The 25,847-nt window shown below is 46.0% G+C and overlaps 1 protein-coding gene across 1 annotated transcript in view; it reads left to right on the top strand.

Annotated features, from left to right (window-relative positions):
• Positions 1–10,417, top strand: part of LOC137526017 (uncharacterized) — a 198,876-nt gene extending 188,459 nt beyond the window's left edge. Inside the window, exons 5-6 of the mRNA XM_068247228.1 lie at positions 3,961–4,193; positions 10,328–10,417. Of these exons, the coding sequence (XP_068103329.1) occupies positions 3,961–4,193; positions 10,328–10,417 (323 nt within the window). The remainder of the gene's footprint in view (positions 1–3,960; positions 4,194–10,327) is intronic.
• Positions 10,418–25,847: the final 15,430 nt, after the last annotated feature.

Below are 25,847 nucleotides of genomic sequence, written 5' to 3'. Positions count from 1 at the left end.
CACCAACACTACATGCTGAAGCCAGCCTAGCATGTACCATTATGATATTTCCAAGAGAAAAATGAGCTTGCTTAGGGAATTGTAGGATTTCAAAAGCCAACTCACACACATTGGCCAGGCCCAGGAATTAAACCCAGGTCTACCGCTCTGTAGGCTGCTATCCTAACCATTATACCAAAAACACAACATACTACAATGCTACATGCTGAAGCCAGCCTAGGATGTACTGGCACTGAAGCCAGCCTAGCATGTATGCGAGTTGGCTTTTGAAATCCTACAATTCCCTAAGCAAGCTCATTTTTCTCTTGGATATATCACAATGGTACATGCTAGGCTGGCTTCAGCATGTAGCACTGTAGTGTGTTGTGTTGGTGGTATAATGGTTAGGATAGCAGCCTACAGAGTGGTAAGCCTGGGTTCAATTCTTGGGCCTGGCCAATGTATGTGAGTTGGCTTTTTAAATCCTACAATTCCCTAAGAAAGCTAATTTTTCTATTGGATATATCACAATGGTACATGCTAGGCTGGCTTCAGCATGTAGCATTGTAGTGTGTTGTGTTGGTGGTATAATGGTTAGGATAGCAGCCTACAGAGCGGTAGGCCTGGGTTCAATTCCTGGCCAATGTGAGTTGGGTTTTGACATCCTACAAATCCTTAAGCAAGCTAATTTTTCTCTTGGATATATCATAATGGTACATGCTAGGCTGACTTCAGCATGTAGTGTTAGTGGTGGTATAGTGGTGAAGAGAGCTACCTACCAAGCACTCAGACCTGGGTTCAATTCCTGGCCAAGCTATGTAAGCTGGCTTTTGAAATCCTACAATTCCCTGGAAGACAAGACCCTCCTCCCTCCAGGAGGAGGGAGTGAGGGAGCAATATAAAGAATAACAATCAGGCTAGGAGCTAGCTAACAAGCCTAACTAAGCTTTCCCTAGAAGAGTCTGTCAGCAGCTGTTCCTTAAGTAATTACTGTAGGCAGACGAGTGAGTAAAACAGCAGGAGAACTTTGCCTTTTATGGGGGGGTGGGGCTCCAGCAGTGAGTGTAGTCTGATTGGCGACAATGTGCCTGCTGACTGTGATGTAGAGGGTCAAAGTTGTGCTCAATGGAGCATTATGGGGGCGAATCGAACTTCTGCAAAAGTTCGCCGGAGAACGCGAACCACCTAAAGTTCGCCTGGAACTGTTCGGGCTATCTCTAGTACTGAACACAACAGGTGGGTATGCAGTGATTGAGATTACAACTGTGCACTGCAGCTGTCACACACACAGGTAGTCACTGAATGTGCTGGGCCTGGCAGTGGCACACACCTGCAGCTGTCACACACACAGGTAGTCACTGAATGTGCTGGGCCTGGCAGTGGCACACACAGTAGGAATTACCAAGGCTGTATATGCAACACAAGTGTTTGTGGAACACACACACACACAAAAAAAATAGATCACAAGCAGTGGTGCTCATCCAGATTCCGGATATCCGGGTAACCCGGATATCTGACCTTTTTTCAGCTATCCGACCGGATTTGGATTGCAGATACCTGGGCCGAAATCCGGATAGCTATCTGCAGATAGTTTGCTGGCAATCCGGATATCTGTGGATATCCAGCGGATATCCAAATCTTGAGATACTGTAACTAAGTACATGACATCCAGGACTTCATTGAGCCAATCAGAGGGCTCCCAGCAGAAGCCCTAGCAACCAATCACAGAAGGGAACCCTGGCCAGCCCCACCTGACCTCATTGAGCCAATCAGAGGGCTCCCAGCCTAAACCCTGGCACCCAATCACAGAAGTGAACCCTGGCCAGCCCCCCTGTATAATAAGGAGGGCTGCCATGATGAGACATATCATCCTTGCTTTGTGGATGCTCACTGAGAGACATGCTCCAGTGCTGCTGGCCTAGCAAGTGCTTACATAGTGATAAACCTAATGCTGTTCAGTGATTAACCCCTTCACTATCACTACACTATTGTTATATTGTTAATTAGACTAGCTAGCTTGATTTCATTTAGTGAGTGACAGTCAGAGTGTGTGCTCCAGTGCTTCTGGCCTAGCAAGTGCTGTATACAGTGATAAACCTAAAGCTGTTCAGTGATTAACCCCTTCACTACCACTACACTATTGTATTGTTAGGTAGCTAGCTTAATTTCATCCAGTGACAGTCAGAGTGTGTGCTGCAGGGCTGCTGCAGGCAGCTGCTATGTGTCTGTGTGTGCTGTGCACAGACCAAGGCAGCTGGCCTGCTAGCCTTAGCTACAGTAAAGGTTAGGTTAGGGAATAGGATTACTGTGTTATTGTGTAGTTAGTACTGTAGTACTGCAGTCAGTGCTAGTTAGTTGTTAGAGACTGAGTACGTAGTACTACTGTGTTAGCTTACTACAGAACTGCTTCGCTGCAGTGTGACGATAAGTGTGCATTAGTGTCTTCTCCTCTACTGTCTGACTGTCACTCTGCAATTTGCACTTGGCTCTTTGCATTTGGCACTTTGCACTTTGCATTTGGCACTTTGCACTTCGCACTTTGCATTTGGCATTTTGCACTTTGCATTTGGCACTTTGCACTTTGCACTTTGCATTTGGCACTTGGCATTTGGCACTTTGCACTTCACACTTTGCATTTGGCACTTTGCATTTGGCACTTTGCACTTGGCACTTTGCACGTGCCAAGTGCCACATGCCAAGTGCAAAGTGCCAAGTGAAAAGTGCCAAATGCCAAGTGCCAAATGCCAAGTGCCAAGTGCAAAGTGCCAAATGCCAAGTGCAAAGTGCCAAATGCAAAGTGCCAAGTGCCAAGTCAAGTGCCAATTGACAATGCTAATTGACAGCCATTTTGGGGGGGGGGGATTTTAAGTCCCCACATCATCAATTAGTGTTCCCCTTTAAAAAATAATGATGCTACATGCCTCATTTACCCTAAAAAAACGTTTTAAAAGCAATTTGAAGGCCACTTCCGAAATTGTGGAACTCGGATATCCGACCCGGACCGGATATCTGGGTATCCGGATCCGGATCCAATCCGGATTTTGAAAAGGGGTATCTGAGCAGCACTAATCACAAGAACAACATTAGCTCTCAAAAGAGCTGTTGAGGAATGATGAGGAGTGCTTTAGCAATAAGATCAGCAAGAAGGAGCAACCTAACAAGCCTAACACAAGAGCCTAACTAAGCTTTCCCTATGTCAGCAGCAAGCTTCTCTCCCTTCTCTAATTACTGCAGGCACACGAGTGACTGTAATGGCCGGCGCTGCCTGCCTTTTATAAGGAGGGGGGGGCTCCAGGAGTGAGTGTAGCCTGATTGGCTACCCTGTGTCTGATGACTGTGATGTAGAGGGTCAAAGTTGATGATTATGTAGATGTAGGGGCGAATCGAACTTCCGGAAAAGTTTTCGGTTCTCCGCCATCGCGAACCATGGAAGTTTGCCAGTTCCTGTTCGCCGGTGAACCGTTCGGGCCATCTCTATCCCTCAGTGCCTAACACTAACCCTGGTCCTCAACATACTGACACCCTAAGTGAAGTACTAGCAGATCAGCTAATAATAGTTGATCAGCTATTAGAAATACTAGCCAGTCAGCTACTTAAGTTATAGTTGATCATCTAGTATACCTGTAACAGTTTACCAATATTTTCGTTTCTTGGACTTACAAAGATTGCTTTTCTTGGACTTCCAAGGATTGCTATCCAATCCAGTAGAATAATCCATGAACACATTTTGTGATATTGTTCTGATTAGAACATAATTTAAAAACCTAAACTTAGCAAATAAATATTAAATAGTATGCATTTTGTTAAACTGTTTCTAAGCTGTTAACATCTGAAAAAGACAAACTACATAAATAAATGCTATAAATTATCAGTATTATTTTTATTTGCTGTCCAGTTCAATAATATCTTGGAGTTGCTTTTTAGAGAAACAAAACCCAAAATACAATAAATAGTAACTATTAATTGTTTGGCTTTATGCAGAGTATACAGAGATTCTGGTGAATTTTGGACAGGGGAGCAGCAAGGATACAGAGAAGAGGATGCTGGGTCGACAGCTCAGTATTGGAAGTTTTGGCAATGTTATTCACGAAGAGAATGGTGCTAAAATAAAACAGGGGGGCAGCAAGGATACAGAGAAGATGATTCTGGGTCGACAGCCCAGTAATGGAAGTTTGGGCAATGTTATTCACAAAGAGAAATTTAAAATAAATACGGTAAGACAAAACAATTATATTAATCAAATGAATTTTACAGAAGATTTATCACAAACAAATTCAGTTCAGTTCAGCCACATGCAGACACAATAAATGTAAGCAGTAATGTTCTAAAAACCATTCTAAAGTGTAGAGAAACCGAGAGCCCAATATAGTGTAGTATGTTAAGCTTAAATGAAGTAAAGGTTATCGTGAGAAAATTATACTCACAAACATGGGTTACCACAAAGGAAACCACTGTATAGGCAGGTGACGAGATTACACCTGCCCTCACTCAGGGCTAAGAAGTCACTCTCTGTAGATGCGAAAGGGGGTAGATCACCCCTCCACCAGGGGTGGACACGGTATAGCAGTAGGAGAACAGAGGCGCCAGCAGGATAAAAGCGGATAAAAACTTTAAAATTTGCTGGAAGGAAGTGGTGGACTTACCTCCATAAAGCAGACACGAAAGACTGTCTGAATAGTAGCAATCACATTTATTAAATAGTACCCCAAAAAAGTGCAACACGTTTGACAGGCCCAGCGCGCTTCATCAGGCAATAAACGTGAAGACAAAACTGTAGACAAGAGACAGTACATTATGCTATAGTAAATTCTGCAGTTACAAGTTTGCATATCAATATATTGCATATCATAAAGCATACCATATGAAAAATTGCTTCGTGGAGATGGCATAAAAGAGTTGGGTGTACAAGTAAACAATAGGGGGTAGAGCCTATGGTGCTCGTGATAGTAATGGGCTATGGGGAATTTTTACACAGATTTGCAATGAGTGGTATTGGTAATGGAAAAGGGTATATGTGGGGCAGAAATACAGGGTAAAGTGTGTAAATAAAATAACATAAAGAACTCACCAGAATTTTGGCAATAGCAGGTGTAGCGCCTCAGTGAAGTGGTGAGGATGCTCAACTCCTATACAGGATCTTGTAAAAAAATTAGCATATTGTGATAAAGTTCATTATTTTCTGTAATGTACTGATAAACATTAGACTTTCATATATTTTAGATTCAAATACACACAATTGAAGTAGTTCAAGCCTTTTATTGTTTTAATATTGATGATTTTGGCATACAGCTCATGAAAACCCAAATTTCCTATCTCAAAAAATTAGCATATTTCATCCGACCAATAAAAGAAAAGTGTTTTTAAAACAAAAAAAGTCAACCTTCAAATAATTATCTTCAGTTATGCACTCAATACTTGGTCGGGAATCCTTTTGCAGAAATTACTGCTTCAATGCGGCGTGGCATGGAGGCAATCAGCCTGTGGCACTGCTCAGGTGTTATGGAGGCCCAGGATGCTTCGATAGCGGCCTTAAGCTCATCCAGAGTGTTGGGTCTTGCGTCTCTCAATGTTCTCTTCACAATATCCCACAGATTCTCTATGGGGTTCAGGTCAGGAGAGTTGGCAGGCCAATTGAGCACAGTAATACCATGGTCAGTAAACCATTTACCAGTGGTTTTGGCACTGTGAGCAGGTGCCAGGTCGTGCTGAAAAATGAAATCTTCATCTCCATAAAGCTTTTCAGCAGATGGAAGCATGAAGTGTTCCAAAATCACCTGATAGCTAGCTGCATTGACCCTGCCCTTGATAAAACACAGTGGACCAACACCAGCAGCTGACATGGCACTCCAGACCATCACTGACTGTGGGTACTTGACACTGGACTTCAGGCATTTTGGCATTTCCCTCTCCCCAGTCTTCCTCCAGACTCTGGCACCTTGATTTCTGAATGACATGTAAAAGTTGCTTTAATCCAAAAAAAGTATTTTGGACCACTGAGCAACAGTCCAGTGCTGCTTCTCTGTAGCCCAGGTCAGGCGCTTCTGCCGCTGTTTCTGGTTCAAAAGTGGGTTTATGCTTCCATCTGCTGAAAAGCTTTATGGAGATGAAGATTTTATTTTTCAGCATGACCTGGCACCTGCTCACAGTGCCAAAACCACTGGTAAATGGTTTACTGACCATGGTATTACTGTGCTCAATTGGCCTGCCAACTCTCCTGACCTGAACCCCATAGAGAATCTGTGGGATATTGTGAAGAGAAAGTTAAGAGACGCAAGACCCAACACTCTGGATGAGCTTAAGGCCGCTATCGAAGCATCCTGGGCCTCCATAACACCTGAGCAGTGCCACAGGCTGATTGCCTCCATGCCACGCCGCATTGAAGCAGTAATTTCTGCAAAAGGATTCCCGACCAAGTATTGAGTGCATAACTGAATATAATTATTTGTAGGTTGACTTTTTTTGTTTTAAAAACACTTTTCTTTTACTGGTTGGATGAAATATGCTAATTTTTTGAGATAGGAAATTTGGGTTTTCATGAGCTGTATGCCAAAATCATCAATATTAAAACAATAAACGGCTTGAACTACTTCAGTTGTGTGTATTTGAATCTAAAATATATGAAAGTCTAATGTTTATCAGTACATTACAGAAAATAATGAACTTTATCACAATATGCTAATTTTTTTAGAAGATCCTGTATATACAGGTTCTTGCTAAAAAGGCCAATTGGATGTGTGGGAAGTGTTAGGTGGGCGGGGTTAGGGCGAGTGTGCGAGCAGCCAATGGGCTCTCGCCACCTGTGTTCAGTGAGTTGGGTTTTTGGGAAGGGTGGGCGGGGTTAGGGCGGGCTTGTGAGTAGCCAATGGGCTCTTGCCACTTGTGTCCAGTGTATTGGGTAGTTGGGGAGCGGATACAGGTATCATAGTGACCAAATGTGCAGCTGACAAGTGTACTGCCTGAATAGAGTACTGGTTTAGGGCACTGCCTTTGACATGGGCAGCCAGGGTTCAAATCCAAGCCAGGGCCAGTACCTACTCAGTGGTGTTTGGAAATGGGCAAAATAATAAAATAAGTACAAAAAAAATATGCTTGTCTTTTTCGAGATTTAAATAAATATAATGATTCGATCCAGTGGGAATATAATTAGTATATTTGACAGAGGGATTGATGTGTAAAAGTATTTAGCTGCCATCTAGTGGACCAAAAAGTTATGACCCGGTCCTAAGACACAAGCATAAATAGACATGTAAGAGTAACATAAAAATTAATAGAAACATAATAAAAATATAATAAAATATATATTAAAAAAAATATATAAAAAAAAAAATTAAAAAGAAAAAGATCATGCCAATAATAAACAAATATGGATCAACTTAATAGTCCTGGACAATTGTAGCAACGGGTAAAAAGCACATAACAATCAAACCAAATTACACTTTTTGACATAAAAATATGTAAAATAATGATCAAGCCAGAGGTGTAGTTGTAAAAATGGACGATGTTACACTAAAACTTATTGGGACAAATAAAATAAAATAAATAAAAAAAGTAATGAAACAAGACAAACAAGGTTAAAAGAGAGCGGCCAAGATAAAAGAAAAACGGTATAGGAGGTATTTTAGTAATTTTTTTCCAGAACTTCATTCAGACCCTCAGGGGTGAGGATTCTTATAGTTTGTATCCAGAACATTTCACATTTTTTAAGTTGTTCGAATGCGTTTGACGAACTTGCATCAATTGAGTCAATTAGTGAAATGTTAAAGAATTGTCGGTTGTTGGCGTGGTGAGTGCAGAAGTGCCGTGATACACTGTGAAGGGGGAATTTTTTAGTGATGTTTCTTTTGTGTTGTCCGATTGTGCTGCGGGCCAACTGTGTAGTCCTCCCCACGTACTGGAGTCGACAGGGGCATGAAATGAGGTAGATGACGAATTTAGATTCGCAGGTGAGGTGTTTTTTTATGGGATATTGGATACCGGTACTGGAGGACACGAAGAATGTGCAAATGTTGATAAATTGACAGGCTGTACAACGTTTTTTGTTGCAGGGGAAACAACCAGACTCCTGTGTTTGCAGGGTGGTGGGTTGGTTTGGGTTACGTAGTTTGCTTGGTGCTAAGAGATTGCGGAGATTTGCTGCTCTCCTATATGTAATTGATGGTGTTGTGGGTAATAAAGATCGTAGATAGGGGTCTTGCATAAGGATGTCCCATCGTTTTTAGGATATTGCGTATGGACAGATGTTGGGCATTGTAACAAGTGATGAATCTGGGTGGGCATGTAGTATTAGTAGGTTGTTTGGTAGTGGTAGGAGGATTGTGATGTTTGGCTCTGTATCTTGCATCTTTGATCAGTTTTTTGGGGTAATGGCGGTCTGTGAATTTTTTTGGTAAGGATCTCGGATTGAATGTCAAATTGTGATTGGTCTGTGCAGTTCCTATGTATTCTTCTGTATTAACTGTAGGGGGTGTTAGTAATCCAAGGGTGGTGGTGAAAGCTATTGAAATGTATGTAGTTGTTGGCATCGACTGGTTTGAAGTATGTTTTTGTCATGATGTGATTCGATTCTATGTATAAAGTGAGATCGAGAAATTCAATGGAGGAAATGTGGTGGTGGTGTGTGAATTGGAGTCCTGCTGTATTAGAGTTGAGGTAACTGACAAAATGTGGAATGCGTGAAGTGTCGCCTTTCCAGATGAAGATTAGGTCATCAATATACCGCTTATATAGTACAATGTTGTCAGAAAACGGATGATGTGTGGATAGTTTAAGTACTTCCAGGAGCCCCATACGAGGGGGCGAACGAGCTCCCCATTGTGGTCTCACTCGTCTGATGGTAAATTTTATCATTAAACATGAATATGTTGTTTTTTAAGATGAATTCTGCACATTGCAGAAGGAAGGTTTGTTGTGTAGGTGGCGTGGAAGGGTTGGTGGCTAAATAATATTGTAAAGCTTGAAGACCGAAGGAATGGGGGATATTGGTATAGAGGGAAGTGACATCGCATGTTAGCCAGACATAATCCGGCTGCCAAGCGATGCCGCGTAGGAGTAATAGGAGTTGTTGTGAATCCTTGAGGAAGGAGGGAAGGGACTGTACGTGTGGCTGTAGGTGTTGGTCCAGGAATCTGGAAAGGTTGCTGGTGATGGAGTTGATACCTGAGATAATGGGTCTACCGGGCAGTTTTTGTAAACTTTTATGTATTTTTGGTAAATAGTACAAAATGGGGGTAATAGGTTGGGCATTGATAATAAAATTTCTTTCATTTTTGGTAATGATGTTAGACAGGAAGGCATTATTGATAAGGGTTTTTAATGTAATATTTAGAGAGGGAGTTGGATCTGTAGTCAAGATTTCGTAATGTTTGGGATTGTCGAGGAACCTTGCTGCTTCCTCTAGGTAGTCTGCGCGATTGAGTGATCAATATCACCCTCTTATGTCAAATCTCACCTCTAGAGTTAAACGCTTCGAACTTGACACCATAGAGTTTGCGGATATAACCGTCGATGCCAACAACTACATACATTTCAATAGCTTTCACCACCACCCTTGGATTACTAACACCCCCTACAGTCAATACAGAAGAATACATAGGAACTGCACGGACCAATCACAATTTGACATTCAATCCGAGATCCTTACCAAAAAATTCACAGACCGCCATTACCCCAAAAAACTGATCAAAGTGAAGTAATAGCTAGTGGCGCATGGCAGCAGAGCATAATTCTGCAGACCCTGGTGGTGGGAACACAGACAGCAGGAGGTTAAATACAGCAGCAGCAGGAGGAGGAAGAGTGATGTTTGGCAGCAGGCAATGTAACGGGCCATGGTACCTAGCGTTGGTACCATGGCTGTAAATAAACACCAACAGCAGGAGGTTCTGGACAGCAGTCGTGCAGCCCAAATTGTGCCCAATGCACAACTGGGACAGCACAGTTTTCAACTGAGACACCTCAGAATTTTTTTTTTTTACAACAAAATGTAGCTGGCATACACAAATTGTAGTGGCATAATAGCTAGTGTCGCATGGCAGTAGCGTATAATTCTGTGGACCCTGGCAATGAGAACACAGACAGCAGGAGGTTAACTACAGCAGCAGGAGGAGGAGGAGTGATGTGTGGCAGCAGGCAATGTAACGGGCCATGGTACCTAGTGTTGGTATCACAGCACCTAAAGGAAAACCAGGCCAAAGTAGCAGGGGAGTGAAGGTTGATGTTGTCAGTGGTCACAAATTAATTCCCAGGCACCTCATGTCCTTCTGTCACCGACAACAGGGGCCTGGAACGTGCCTTCAATCCAGGCCTGGTTGACCTTCAGGAATGTCAGTCTGTCCATGGACTCTGTGGACAGACGAGAGCACTTCTCGGTGACCACGCCACTGGCCGCACTGAAGAACCTCTCGGACAGCACGCTGGAAGGAGGGCAAGAAAGTACTTTTAGGGCATACTGCACCAGCTCACTCCAGATCTGCAAGCACTCGACCCAGTACTCCAAGGGGTCCACAGGCTCCTCGCTGCCTGTGTCAAGCCTGCTGAAGGACCCCATGTAGTCGGCCACCATCCGGGTCAGGTGCTGGCTGTGACTTTGAGAGGAGGATCCTCCTCTCTCGGCTGCTCTACCGTCATGTAGAGTGCCTTAGTCAATGACAGCAGGTCTCCTGGGTGCCTGACTGGCCGCAGGCACTGGCTACTATGCTGGCTGGTCAAGGACAGAGAGGGTGGAAGGCTGGGGGAAGGCTTCCTCCAGTCGCCAAACAAGGATCTGCTGCAACTCCCTTGTTCCCTGCTCATGGTCTCCAGCAGGCAGGAACTGAGCCACCTTCCCCGTCAGCTGTGGGTCCAGGATCATGCTGATGCAGGCGTCCTCCCAAGCTTGCATCTGCTTTACCCTGGGGTCTGTGCGCAGGCAGCGCAGCATGTGCGCTGCCATGGGGAACAGTGTGGTCCGTCCAGCAGAGACATCAGGGTCAGTGGCCGCAACGCTGTCCTCCTCCTCCTCTGGCCCCTGAGCCTCTTCATCCTCTCTCCACCCTCACAGCACTGCTGCTGCGCTACGCTGTTCCCCCTCTGCAGCAACATCCAGGACCTCCAACTCCTCTTCCTCCTCCAACACCTCAAAATCCTGCGCAGAGGTGGACTGCGCAGGCGGCTACTGAACTTGATCAGGGCCTCCTCTCCCACATCCACCAAATCACAAAGTGCCCTGTCCAGCAGACCAACAAAGGGCACCCAGAGGGATGCCCGCTCCTTGCTCACCAGGTTGGTTCCCTGCAGGAAGGGAGCCAACACCAAGCAGACCTGCTGCATCTGCCCCCATTGTGCGTTGGAGAGGAGCTGGAGTTTGGTGGTGCTGGTGAGAGTGCCATCAACGATGTGGCAGTTGACAGCCCTCCTTTGCTCAACCAGCTGCTCCAACATCGCCAGGGTGGAGTTCCAGCGAGTTGGCACATCGATGATTAGCCGGTGTCGTGGCAAGCCCTCGCGCTGCTGCATGTCAGTCAGGTTTGCTGTGGAAGCTGCTGAGCGGCGGAAAGTGTGCACAATTTTCCGAGCCGCTTTCAAAAGATTGTCCATCCCCTGGTAGGTGTGCAGGAACTTCTGCACCACCAGGTTCAAGACTTGGGCCAAGCAGGGGACGTGGGACAAGTGTCCCCTGTTGATGGCAGACAGCAGATTGGCCGCATTGTCAGACACCACCAATCAAACTCTGAGGCCTCTGTGGGTCAGCCACATCTTCTCCTGCTCCCTCAGGTAGCGTAGCACATTGGCTGCCATCAGTTGGGTCTTCCTAAGGCTGACCATCTCCAGCAGCGCTTGGCAGTGGCGGGCCTTCAGGCTGCTGCTAAGGCGAGTCCACTTGGCGGCGGGAGCTGCTGCTTGTCCCTGACCCCGCGTGGTGGCACCACATAGTGGGCGACTGGTGCTGCTGATGCACCCGAGGATGGATCTGCTGCTTCCTCACTGGCACATTCCACCAGGCTGACCCCGTGGGTCGTAAAGGACAGGTAGCGGTCTGTCCTGAAATGGCTGCTCCATGAATCCACGGTTATGTGGATCCACTCACTCACGGTGTGATCAAGCGAGCAGTCCACATTCACCATAGCGAAACGATGGAGTGCTGGGATCGCCGTGCGGGAGAAGTAGTGGTGGCTGGGGACTTGCCACTCCAGGATCCCAAACTACAGCAGCGCTCTCATGTCACTCCCCACCTGCAGGAGCTGGGAGCACATAGCCCGGGCAAGCAACCCGTTCAGCACCTGGATGCGCCTGTTGGTTGGAGGCACCACCTTGGTCACACCGGGAAATGACTCGCTGGGAAGGGTTTGGCGGCGTTTGCCTGCACGGGAGGAAGAGGAGGCGACTGTGGAGGGAGCAGATGAGGCCACTGAGGACTGGCTGCCTGGAGGGGGGGGGAACAGTGAGTTGCTGTGCTCCAGCTGCTGATGCTGGATGAGCAGGAGGGTGGGATGCTGCTGCTGCTTGCTGCTGAAGTCTGTGCAGTGGCTGTCTGGCTCTGACCACTGCCTGTGCCACTGTCCTTCAGCTTCAGAAACTCACTGTAGGTCTTGAAAGTGCTTGGTGTCCAAGTGGGTCTGCAGGCACGAGGTACCCAACTTGTTGAGATCACGCCCTCTGCTCAGGCTGGCACTGTAAATGGCATGGGTCTTGTCGTCTTCGCACACAGTGAAGTAACCCCAGACTGTGGATTTCAACTTGTCCTTCAAGCCTGAGGGCTGAGGAGATTTTTTGCCTTTGGTGGGCGTTTTTTGGGGGGGGAGGAGCTTTGGTGCGGGTGGTGGTGGTAGCGGCTGAAGCAGCAGGCTGTGGCTTCTGCCTTCCATGCCCTGTGCTGGCCACCAAGCTGCTGCCGCGCATCTGTGCCAGAGGCGCCTACTCCTCCGATGATGAGCTGCCTTCAACAAACTGTGCTTGTGGTGACACATAGGGACGATCCAGCACATCATCATCCCCAAACATCTCCTTTGAGCCCGCCTCAACCAACTCCTCTGCCCCAACATACCCTGCATCAGCAAAATCAGGTTGCGCCAACAACAAAATCCTCCACCTCAAACTCCTCCCCCTCCTTGCATGCCCCCATCATCTCCTCCTCAAACTGCTCCACAACATCCCTCAAAATGCTCGCGGTCCCTAGGGTGAACAGCGAGCTCAGTGAGGGCAGACTGGTCACTGGGGTTGACGTGTCCTCAAGCGGTGGTGGAGGCCTGCTGCGGACCGGAGTGCTGGTGGTGGTGGCACTGGTCTCGCTGGCACTGGAGGTCTGGCTGGAAATGGTGGTTTGCTGCTCCGTCATCATTTCCACCACAGCCTCTGCTTGGCTCTGCGCAATGGGCAGGGGGCGACGACCCGTCTCAAAGATGGGCGCAACACGCTGCCGTTGCGCCTCTGCTCCCTCCTCCACAACTCTGCGGTCAGTGGCTGGCAGCGGACCAGCCACAGACCTGCTGCTGCTGGCAGTGGCTGCTGCAATGGCGCTGCCTCTCCTGGTGGTGCCTCGCCCTCTACCTCTGCCAGTCATTGTGAAATAATATACAAATACAGTAAGACAAAAAAAAAAATATACAATATATATATATATATATATATATATATATATATAGGGCGGGAAATGATGTAAACTTTAATAAAGAGTCTGGGTTGGTGGTGACTGATGGGGACAAAAAAAAAATGAAAGTTGTTATTTTTTTTTTAAATAGTTGTAGTACTAACAGACAGTAGTGTAGTCTACACTCAGTACTCGATAACTAACTCGTGCGACCAACAGTGACAATCAAAGTCTGTCACACACGGACGCAATCAATAGGGTCAGGCAGAGATGTGACAGGCAGTCACAGATGTCAACAGATGCTACCCTCTGTAAAGTAACTAACACAGTACTAAAGGTAATAAACTCACAGACTAACAACAGTACAAATTAGGTAAACTAGTACGTAGGTAAATAACAACTAACTATAATCCCTAGTAGTAGTAGTGTAGTATGGACTAGTAGTCGATAACTAACTCGTGTGACCGGTGGTGACAATCAAAGTCTGTCACACACGGACGCAATCAATAGGGTCAGGCAGAGATGTGACAGACAGTCAATCACAGATGACAACAGATGCTGCCCTCTGTAAAATAACTAACACAGTACTGAAGCTAATAAACTTACAGACTAACAACAGTACAAATTAGGTGAACTAGTACATAGGTAAATAACAACTAACTATAATCCCTAGTAGTAGTAGTGTAGTATGGACTAGTAGTAGATAACTAGTGTGACCGACTGTGACAATCAAAGTCTGTCACACACAGACGCAATCAATAGGGTCAGGCAGAGATGTGACAGGCAGTCACAGATAACAACAGATGCTGCCCTCTGTAAAGTAACTAACACAGTACTGAAGCTAATAAACTCACAGACTAACAACAGTACAAATTAGGTAAACTAGTACTTAGGTAAATAACAACTAACTATAATCCCTAGTAGTAGTAGTGTAGTATGGACTAGTAGTAGATAACTAGTGTGACCGACGGTGACAATCAAAGTCTGTCATACACAGACGCAATCAATAGGGTCAGGCAGAGATGACAGCTGACAGGCAGTCACAGTCAGATGAGATCACAACAGATGCTGGCCTGTACACAGTCACTAACTAACACAGTACTGAAGCTAATAAACTCACAGACTAACAGTAGAAATTAAGTAAACTAGTACACAACTAACTATAATCCCTAACCTACCTAAGCTAGTAGTAGGCTAAGGCTACCTAGGCTAGCAGGACTAGCCTGCACACAGACTAACGCTAGCCTAGCACAGTATACAGTATATACACTGACTGACCTATAACAATCAAATCACTATCTAACTATAAATCAATATAAGCAATGTGTTAAGAATGTGTATAAGAGATAAAACGCTCTGTTTTCACAGTTGAAAAGCACTTGCTAGACATGCAGCAGCGCTGGAGAGGCTCTCAGTATGCTCAGTCACAAGCAAGGACGGGCTCCGCAACATGGCAACCGCCTTATATAGAGGAGGGGAGGGTCAGGCTCCCCTCCTCTGATTGGTTGTTAGGGCCTCGGCTGGGGGCTTTCTGATTGGCCCGATGACGTCATCCCCTGGATACCGAAGCCGAATTCGTGAACATGTGTGATCATGGCCGAATTCGAGAGCGCTATTCGGGTACATTCGAATTCGGCAGCAGCATAGCTCTTCGAAATCGGCAACCATGAAAATCTACCCATAAATCCGAATTTGCGATGCCTGGCGAGCACCACTGGCGACTGGTATCAATACAATGTGCAGCAGTCACACACACAGGTACCGTGAACAGGTATGCAGTCGGACTGGTATTACAAATGTGCAGCTGTCACACACACAGGTTCCGTGAACAGGTATGTAGTGACTAGTGTTACAAATGTGCAGCTGTCACACACACAGGTACCGTGAACAGGTATGTAGTGACTAGTATTAAAAATGTGCAGCTGTCACACACACAGGTACCGTGAACAAGTATGTAGTGACTAGTATTACGAATGTTCAACTGTCACACACACAGGTACCGTGAAGAGGTATGCACGGTCGGACTGGTATTACAAATGTGCAGCTGTCACACACACAGGTACCGTGAACAGGTATGTAGTGACTGGTATTACAAATGTGCAGCTGTCACACACGTGCAGTGAAATGGAAGGCACTGAATGTGCTGGGCCTAGCAGCAGCACAGTAGGAATTACCAAGGGCCAGCTGCAACTGACTGACAGGGCTGTATATGCAAGTGTCAGTGGGCCACACACACACACAAAAAAAAAAAAAACAGCTCACAAGAACAACATTAGCTCACAAAAGAGCTGTTGTGGGGTGCTTTTTAGCAATAAGTATCAGCAAGGAGCAAGCTAACAAGCCTAACAAGAGCCTAACTAAGCTTTCCCTATGTCTACAGCAGGTTCCTCTCCCTTCTCTAATTACTTTAGCCACACTGTGTGTGATAATGGCTGAAGCGGCTGCCTTATATAGGCGGGGGGGGGGAGCTCCAGGAGGAAGTGTAGCCTGATTGGCTGTCATGTGTCTGCTGACTGTGATGTAGAGGGTCAAAGTTGAGCCTAATGATGTAGTATAGGGGCGGGTCTAACTCGCCATATAGTTCGCGTTTCGACGCGAATGTGAACCACCTATGTTCGCGCAAATAAGTTTGCGGCCAAAACGTTTGCGACAACTCCTTGCTGATATTTGTTGCTGCAAAGCACCACAAAAAAGCTCTTTTGAGAGCTAATGTTGTTATTTTTTTTTGTTTTTGTGTGGCCAACTGACACTGCATATCAAGCCCTGTCTGTAGCAGCTGGCCCTTGCTAATTGCTATACTGTGCCAGGCCCAGTACATTCAGTGCATACCTTTTTTTACTGAACCTGTGTGACTGCACATTGTATTATAATACCAGTCACTGCAAACCTTTCACTGCATCTGTGTGACAGCACGCTGTTTTATATACCAGTCAGTGCATACCTTTTCACTGCACCTGTGTGACTGCACATTGCAATATACCACCAGCAGTCACTGCATACCTTTCACTGCATCTGTGTGACAGCACACTGTTTTATATACCAGTAAGTGCATACCTTTTCACTACACCTGTGTGACTGCACATTTCATTATACCACCAGCAGTCACCGCATACCTTTCACTGCAATTGTGTGACAGCACACTGTTTTATATTCCAGTCAGTGCATACCTTTTCACTGCACCTGTATGACTGCACATGGCATTATACCACCAGCAGTCACTGCATACATTTTCACTGTGTTATAAATCACCTTTTTGCTTCGACACCATCAACTTCTTAGAGCTGCACCTCACAGACTGTGAGATCACTTGACTCTCAACACAGCAAGCATTATTGGAGATAGGTAATCAGGTGATCTCCTGTCTATACTGCGTTACATCTAGACTAACTATGTACAGCATCCATTATACCAGATTACATAAAGAAAGGAAATAATTATGGTTCCAGTCAGTAGAAGTCAGTAGATGGAGAGCGTGAAAGTAAGAGTAAGAATGCGCTCCGTTGGCCCATCCGGCCCTTTAATACTGACTAGGAAAGAGTTAAATGTGACCTCATCTTAGCCATCCCCCAGAACCGACTATTGGCTTAGCCCCCTCGTGGTGTCATAATACCCACCTACTCGATTAATATTCCATGACCCCTTTCACTTACATACAGGAATGTGATATTTTGTAAATATGGCCTATGTTGATTGTTCTCGTAGTCCATTTGTCTGGGGCAGTGTAGGCCTGTGGCCTTCCTTCAGGAACAGGTTCTCAGTATCTGCTTGTATCATGTGCTTCAAGCAGACACTGAGATGCTTCTGCCTGCCTCACGAGAAACTCTATTTAAAGGTATATTCTGCGAACAAGCCTTTTACCTAAAACTCAGGCCAAATAACTGAGGCCTACTTAAATTATAACAATCCCCCCTAAAATGGCTTGCTCCGCAGATACCAGCTTCTGAATCCAGCAGTACCTGGTTTCTTTTCTGTATGTTTCACTTTTCGATGCTCGTGCTCACACATCTTCTCTGCTCTAGGCGGTTATCCCTGGAAGAGAGGGCAAGACCTCTTGGTCTTCCTGTAACCAGGATCTCTGGGGATGCCCTACTTTTAAGTCCCTCTATACCACATTCTCAGCATTTGCGTCACTTGCGTATCACTCACAAACTTGCATGATCACAGAAAAGTGAAACTCGTTTGTCTGTTACACAACGGAGCAGTGCCAGGTGCCTTCTAAAAGAGCGCCTTTATACAATCCGCTCCATCATAGGTACTGCTACACCTATACCCGTAACCCTGTATATCCCTTAATTTGGAAATATTGGTTCATGAGATTGTTTATGAGGCACCAATCTCTTGACCAGGTTAATTTGTTTTGCGTAATTTAACACACAACCTCACCTGGATAATGATGCCCAAAGTTGTCATCCCCATCCAGATGACCAGTGGGTGTAGGAAGAAATTTTGAACTGCAGAGGCCCAGTCCGAGTGTCCCTGGAACATCGCCGGAAACCTTTTCCACCAGGTCAGACTGGAACTCACCTGCTTATATTTGTATTCTACCTCGTTAAGATCACCTGGATCATGGTGAAATCTTACCTCTAACTTAGTGTTCTGTTTGTTTAACCGTTGTAACAAAGTGTGGTCGTCTTGGGTCAAAACCTTTTCCCCTTTGTCCCATGTCGTGTTATCTTTCAGGAGGGGAACTTCCCGTGAAACTTTAAACTTTAGAGTTCTCTTAACAATTTGAGGAATAACGTCATCAAACTTGGATGACTTGATCCATATGGGATCTCCACTCACACAATATGTTCCCCTTGAAAGATCCACCTTATCGGAACAATTATGAAAATGTACCTTGAATGTGTCATTAGACATTATGTTAAAAAAACAAACCTTTCCTTCAGCCACCGGAACTATCGGTTTGGCTTCAGGGCGGATCTTTTGAAGGGTAGCCTCGCATTCTGTGTTATTGAGCCAGCAGGCTTCTTCACTAAATTTGACTTGCCCGGCAAACACAGGTACCTCTGTGAGAATTGCCCGCATGAGGACAACTCTACTTGTTTCACCTCCCCGTCTAGCACCAAAAAAGGTTGACCTCTCAGGTCATGGTGTAAGACATGTGTTGAGGTGGGAACTAAGGAAGTAGCGGTGCCTAAAGAAAGGTTGCACCCTTTCCATTTGTTCACCCAAACCTCTCGAAGCTTCCATGCAGAAGATCCTTCTCCAGAAAAATCTATATACCTCCCCTTGTCCATTCTCAGTTGTACAGGATCTTTTAGCATCTCCCTGACAAAATATGTCCCCAACTGTCCTGATTGGACCTCTTCCCCCCTTATGTCCTGAGGCACAATGTGTACCTGAGGTCGGGAAGACTGTACTCTCTGCACTTACCCAACTAGCATGAGGATAAGTGGCTGCATATGGACTGTGTAATATCGTCCCCTGTTGTGACCCATGTAGTAAGAATGGGGTTCCCTGTGTTGGCTCTCCCTCCCCCCGGGATCGCTCTCCCCACCCTCTTTGTCACCTGGAAATGTGGCTTGATCTTGATTTTTACTTCTTGTTTCGAGAACCACAAACCCTCGGCTTTCCAGCCTTTACGTGTGTATAGTGGTTTCAGAGACACTCTCTGTTGGTAGTTCCAGAGTGTGATGTTGTCCCCTGCGTCTCTCCTGTAGGAGAATTGATGCCTCCTGCTCGTTCCTCTCCAATCTGGAACCATCTCACTCTGGATAACCAAGACAAGGTACCCCTGAATCACACACTCCACCTTTTGCATGTACCCATTGTACTGAAATGTACCTTTTAACAAAACTTTGGATTGGTGCATTGATTCTGGGAGTGTGACATTCAATAGCAGATTTACACTGCCGTTCAATTTAAACTTCCAGCACACCCGACCCTTCAGACCTTTCACCAACATTGTGCCATGAAATTTGTTTCCACCTGGCACAAGTGCTCTTTTCCTCCATCCCTGCTTGGTCCATCTGTGCCAATCAGAGGGAGGTGGGAAAGGATCAGTACCTTTGTCTCCAAACATTAACATGCTTGGGCCTTGTGTTCTCATTAACCCCTTATTGTTCATGAGAATGTCCTCTCTTCGTTCTCCTAGGACTAAATGGCAGCCTAGGATCACCATCAGCACGGTACTCTTCATTATAAAAGCACCTCCTTGGGAAAGAAAAACATTAGCAATTTGCATTATGCTTTGCTCAGTCAGTTTTTTTAGTCTCTTTCCGATCTTCGAAATCTCGTTTTTTAGTCTCTTTCCAATCTCAGGAATCTCGCTGTTCTCCAAACTCAGATTGGCATCTGGAACCTTTCGCTTATCCGACTGACATCTCTGTCTCGGCTGCCAGCACCTCAGCTCTCTTGCTTCCATATTGCCAAACTCCTGAAATCGAAATACAAACAAATCAATTCTTATTAATGATTTGGGTTTCGCCCTGCGGCTTGTACTCTGTACACTTTAAATTGATCAATATATACTGTAATTGATCTCGTTGCTTTATGGTTCTCATGAACTCTGTTTACTCTTTTTGGTAGATTGGAGTTAAACTTCTCTCCCCTACCTAAGTTCTATCCTAAGTACTTACCTGTGTAAAATATGCTCCCGCGGACTTCACCTTTGGAAGCTCTCACCTCATTGCAAGCTCTCACCACATCCCCCCCCCTTCTGTACATACGCGGCCGTCGTATGCACAGAGTACGGATGCCACACACCTGTTGCTGCTTTGCAGGTGAGCCTGCAATGCTCTTGCTCATTTTCGCATTTACTTACCTAGACCTTCATTGCAATACTAGCTCTGCTAGAAGTCCTGTTTGTTGTACCACCTGACCAATGTTTGCCGTGCTACTACCCCCAGACTACAAAAAAATGGCTGCCTCCCTGTAGGAAGGAGCACTTTACATTTAAACTACACAGGGTGCAGGGCTAAGCATTCCAGCGTCAAATGCCTGTATGCAGATCCCTGAATGCCCACTTGGTAGGTAGTCATATGGCAAACCTGTACTGCTACACTGTCACTCTGTAAATGGCAATTCCTTCATCTTTATAATTGCCCCTTGAACTGCTGCCAGTTCTTGTTCTTTGTGCTACACTTGGTAGGAGCTGGAAAAAAAAATATTTGACCAATCAGTGGACGAGAAAATGCACAAACAGCCCCAGCCCAGCATTGACCTCCTAGTCAAGCTCTGGCCCTGTCCACGACAAAAACCGGAAAAAACGTTACCGCTCTGCAGCTGCGGCGACGGATACCTGGATTGGTCAACTCCCTTTTTTTCCAACTCCGGCACCCCCTGATGCACTGTCCCCCCTTTTACTCTATTGGGAACTCCTGCTGCACCACCCGTTAAGGTGCCTCACTTAAAGGAATAATCCCATAAGTAACCCAGTACAGATACTTCCCTGATCTGCTCTTGCAAATCACTTCCTGGGAAATATCTGACTGCTTTGTGTTTCCATGCACCTTGCTGGAAAACACTCCTATCAGTGACCATGCTAGTCTCACAGCAACTGCTTGGTGCACATATTCTGGCATTCCTTTCCCTGGACCCAGGCTCTGGGAAAATACTCCGGGATCCGAGATACTCAGTAGAGTGTCTCATTATCTCTACCATCCCTTCCTCTCAGCTGCTCTGCCCATTGCCGTGAGCACAGCCTGACGTGACGTGGATCCCCCAGCCCCTCCTCCCCCCCTGCCATGACGTGTGGGGGCCATGACTCGGGGGGGCGGGCCCTCCTCAATGCCGCCATTTTGAGTCCTGGACTGCCAGCTAATATGGCTGCTATGCAATCTCCCATAACAACCTCTTAATCCTATACACATTAGGAGAAAAAACAAAATCAAACAGAACAAACATTTTATGCCTAGTTACATATAGCATAATTACACATAGCAGAAAATCAGCATTCCGCTACATACACTCTTGGATACCTGCGTGGAAAACTTTAGAAAGACCCCGTCCCAGCTGTAATCCTAACTGCCGTCGTACATTAGAATCACCCAGTGACGTGCGAATCTCTCCACAAAACAGCCATCCGCTTATCTCAGACATAACTCAGAACTACTAGAGCATGCTGTGTCCTCTTCTCACACAAAAACCATTGCTGTATAACTCTAAACAACACCTTAACCGTTACCATCCCAGTTACAAAACTTATTCTGAGACGAACATCCATCAGCCGCAGCTGGCCCAACACACTCCACAATCCGTGAAAACAACATAAACTTATTCAGACATTAAAACAAACATTTAACATATAGCTCTAACTGGAACCAGCTTGCTTTTCCCTAGGCTCTCTCTACCCAATCTTCACTCCAGCTGCTTTCTCAACAACTACCGCTACACTCCCTCCTGTCCACCTGCCGACTTATCTCTGCTGCGGGGGACACTACACACACATCTGGCATACTTCCCAGACCTTCTCTGTGAAGTGAGAGAGAGAGAAAGACAAAAGAAGAAAAAAAAAAAAAAAACAATTAACATCTGACCAGCGAAAGAAAACATGCCTGTGACAAATGTGGATATAACCACTATTTAAACCGTAACATGCAACACAGGAACATTAAAACATAAGAAATCCTCACCTGCACATTAAAGCACATAAACTCTGAAGACCGCACTATGTACGCTCTACACCGTAGCTGCAACCGACCCCGATCACTCACGGGAGGGGGAAGAAGTACGCAGCCTCCAACCTAACATAGCAGCTGCACATAACACAGAATGCATTATCAACTCCTTGTACAACTCCAAATACAATAAAGATAATGCAATATAACAACTTAAACCATACTTGCCTTGGTCCGCGGACTTCTAATCGCTTGCCAATTCGATCAGCCGTAGCAACTTTCCCACAAAACTGATTGGACACACCTGGAGCTCCTGAGCGGGCCCCCTTCCGCTCAGTGGATCGACTTCTCCCGCGGCAGTTGCTAGCTGGCCTCGGAGCGCTCCCACACCTGCGATCTGTTTAGGCTTTTAACTGCGTGCGCACCGCAGCTTAACTTTAAAGTCCAAGAGTTTCGCCGCTGATTTCCTCGAACTGCAGCCCATGTGCTGGCTCACGCACACCACTTATCAGCTTGATAAGCTTTCCAGTCCGCTTGTTTCGCTGTGGAATGTCTTGAAAACTTCGGCCCCTTGCCCTTGTCTGCCTGTTTCACTAGACAGTGAAGGGTGTAACGGCACCACTGTTATAAATCACCTTTTTGCTTCGACACCAGCAACTTCTTAGAGTTGCACCTCACAGACTGTGAGATTACTTGACTCTCAACACAGCAAGCATTATTGGAGATAGACCGTTCTCAGGCTTCTTCAATATACAAATAGTTTATTCAGGAAACAGATATACAGATACAGTTCGTCATATCTTAGCAAAGCAGATTCTTCTTTAGTCATTCCGTTGCATTGCAGCTTCTTTATTACCTTCCTAGTGACGGTAATCAGGTGATCTCCTGTCTATACTATGTTACATCTAGACTAACTATGTACAGCATCCATTATACCAGATTACATAAAGAAAGGAAATAATTATGGTTTCAGTCAGTAGAAGTCAGTAGATGGAGAGCGTGAAAGTAAGAGTAAGAATGCGCTCCGTTGGCCCATCCGGCCCTTTAATACTGACCAGTAAAGAGTTAAATGTGACCTCATCTTAGCCATCCCCCAGAACCGACTATTGGCTTAGCCCCCTCGTGGTGTCATGATACCCACCTACTCGATTAATATTCCATGACCCCTTTCACTTACATACAGGAATGTGATATTTTGTAAATATGGCCTATGTTGATTGTTCTCGTAGTCCATTTGTCTGGGGCAGTGTAGGCCTGTGGCCTTCCTTCAGGAACAGGTTCTCAGTATCTGCTTGTATCATGTGCTTCAAGCAGACACTGAGATGCTTCTGCCTGCCTCACGAGAAACTCTATTTAAAGGTATATTCTGCGATCAAGCCTTTTACCTAAAACTCAGGCTAAATAACTGAGGCCTACTTAAATTATAACACACTGCACCTGTGTGACTGCACATTATATTATACCACCAGCAGTCACTGCATAAATTTCACTGCATCTCTGTGACAGCACACTGTTTTATATACCAGCAGTCAGTGCATACCTTTTCACTGCACCTGTTTGACTGCACATTGTATTATACCAGCAGTCAGTGTATACCTTTCACTGCATCTGTGTGACTGCTCATTGTATTATACCATCAGTCAGTACCTTTAACTGCATCTCTGTAACTGCACATTGTATTATACCACAGAAGTCACTGCATACCTTTCACTACACCTGTGTGACTGCACATTGTATTATACCAGCAGTCAGTGTATACCTTTCAGTGCATCTGTGTGACTGCACATTGTATTAGTCAAGTCAGTGCATACTTTTCACTTCATCCCCCAAGATGGACAAAACAACAGGCAGAGGCAGTGGCAGAGCCAGAGGCAGGTCTGTTCGAGGTCGTGCTGACATGATTTTGTGCGGCCCTCGACCAAAGTACAGTGTTCAGAAGGCACGTGCCATAAAGCCCCAAGATTTTCAGGATGTAGTTGACTATTTAACACAGAACGCTACTACTAGCACCAGATCCGCTCCATTTGACAGTTCACAGAAGTTATTTGGTAGGGAATAAACTGATTCACAGCCATTAAGATGAAGGCGCTAAGCATGTTACACCACCTCATATGTCTGAGTTAGGTGTCAGTATAGACGTAAGGTGTGAGGATGATGAAGTACCTGCTGATGGTGCAGTTTTCGAGGTGTCTGATACAAGCGAAGCTGTGGAGGATGATTATGATGATGATGATGATACTGCCATGGATGTCACATCGGTTCCCAATAGACAAGATGAACAGGGGGACAGTTCAGAGGGGGAGTCAGAGAGGAGTAGGAGAAGACGAGTTGCTGAAAGAAGCAGGGGGGCTCGTCATCAGAAACAGCTTGTGACAGTGTCTGGCGGCATGTATCGCCACCTATGCACAGCCAGCCACCATGCCCTTCAAGGTCAGTTGCTGCCGCCACCACCAAAGTGCCATCATCCCAGGGCTCAGCAGTGTGGAAATTTTTTGTGTGTCTGCCTCAGATGAGAGTGATGCCATCTTTACTCTCTGCCACCAAAAATTGAGCCGTGGAAAGACCAAGACCCACGTAGGGACAACTGCTTATGAAGGCACATGATGAAAAACCACAAACTGCAATGGGATGACCACTTGAGGAAAAGCAGCACACAAAAGCAAAGCCACCCTCCGCCTCCTCTTCCTCCTTCAGGTGCAGCATCTTAAGCCACTTTATCACTTGCACCTTCACAGCCACCCTCCTCCACTCTGCCTCTCACCTTGAGCGGTTCATGTTCCTCTGCCCACAGCAGTCAGGTGTCCATTAAGGAAATATTTGAACGGAAGAAGCCAATGTCTACCAGTCACCTCCTTGCTCGGCATCTGGAAGCTGGCTTGGCGGAACTGTTAGCTCACCAGCTGTTACCATACCAGCTGGTGGACTCTGAGGCCTTCTGAAAATTTGTGGCAATCACCACCACAGTGGAAGATACCAGGCCACAATTATTTCTCAAAAAAGGCGATACCCAAACTGTACCGTGATGTTGTAAGGCAAGTGGTGTCATCTCTGTCACACAGCGTTGGGTCAAGGGTCCATCTGATCATGGATGCCTAGTCTGCAAAGCACGGTCAGGTCAGGTACATTACTTATACAGCCCATTGGGTCAACCTGGTGACCGCTGGCAAGCAGGGAGTACGTGGCTGTGCAGCGGACCGAGCTGTGACACCTCCACGGCTTGCAGCCAGGCCTGCTGCCATCCTTCTCCTCCTGAGCTGAGTGGCAGTGCCACTGTACTGGTGCTGCAATCTCCTCTCCAACTACACACCCCCAGCTCCCCAGGGCCTATGCTGCATGCCAGGTACGACGGTGTCACGCCATCTTGGACATGTCTTGCCACAAAGCTAAAAGTCACACTGGAGCAGCTCTCCTGGCTGCTCTGAACAAACAGGTGGATCAGTGGCTGTCCCCGCACCAACTGGAGATTGGCAACGTGGTGTGTGACAACGGCAGCAATCTCATTTCGGCTTTGAATTTGGGAAAGCTGACACATGTACCCTGCATGGCACATGTTCTGAATCTTATAATCCAAAGATTTGTGTGTAAGTACCCAGGCTTACATGAGGTCCTGAAGCAGTCCAGGAAGGTGTATGGGCATTTCAGGCGTACCTACACAGCCATGGCGCGCTTAGCCGATATTCAGCAGAGAAACAACTTGCCGGTGAGGTGCTTGATTTACTATAGCCCAACTCGCTGAAATTCAATGC

Source organism: Hyperolius riggenbachi, chromosome 7 (genome assembly GCF_040937935.1).
Source record: "Hyperolius riggenbachi isolate aHypRig1 chromosome 7, aHypRig1.pri, whole genome shotgun sequence".
NCBI classification, from domain to species: Eukaryota; Metazoa; Chordata; class Amphibia; order Anura; family Hyperoliidae; genus Hyperolius; species Hyperolius riggenbachi.
The sequence above is the reverse complement of the archived record's forward strand: the minus strand, read 5'-3'. Positions and strand labels throughout refer to the sequence as shown.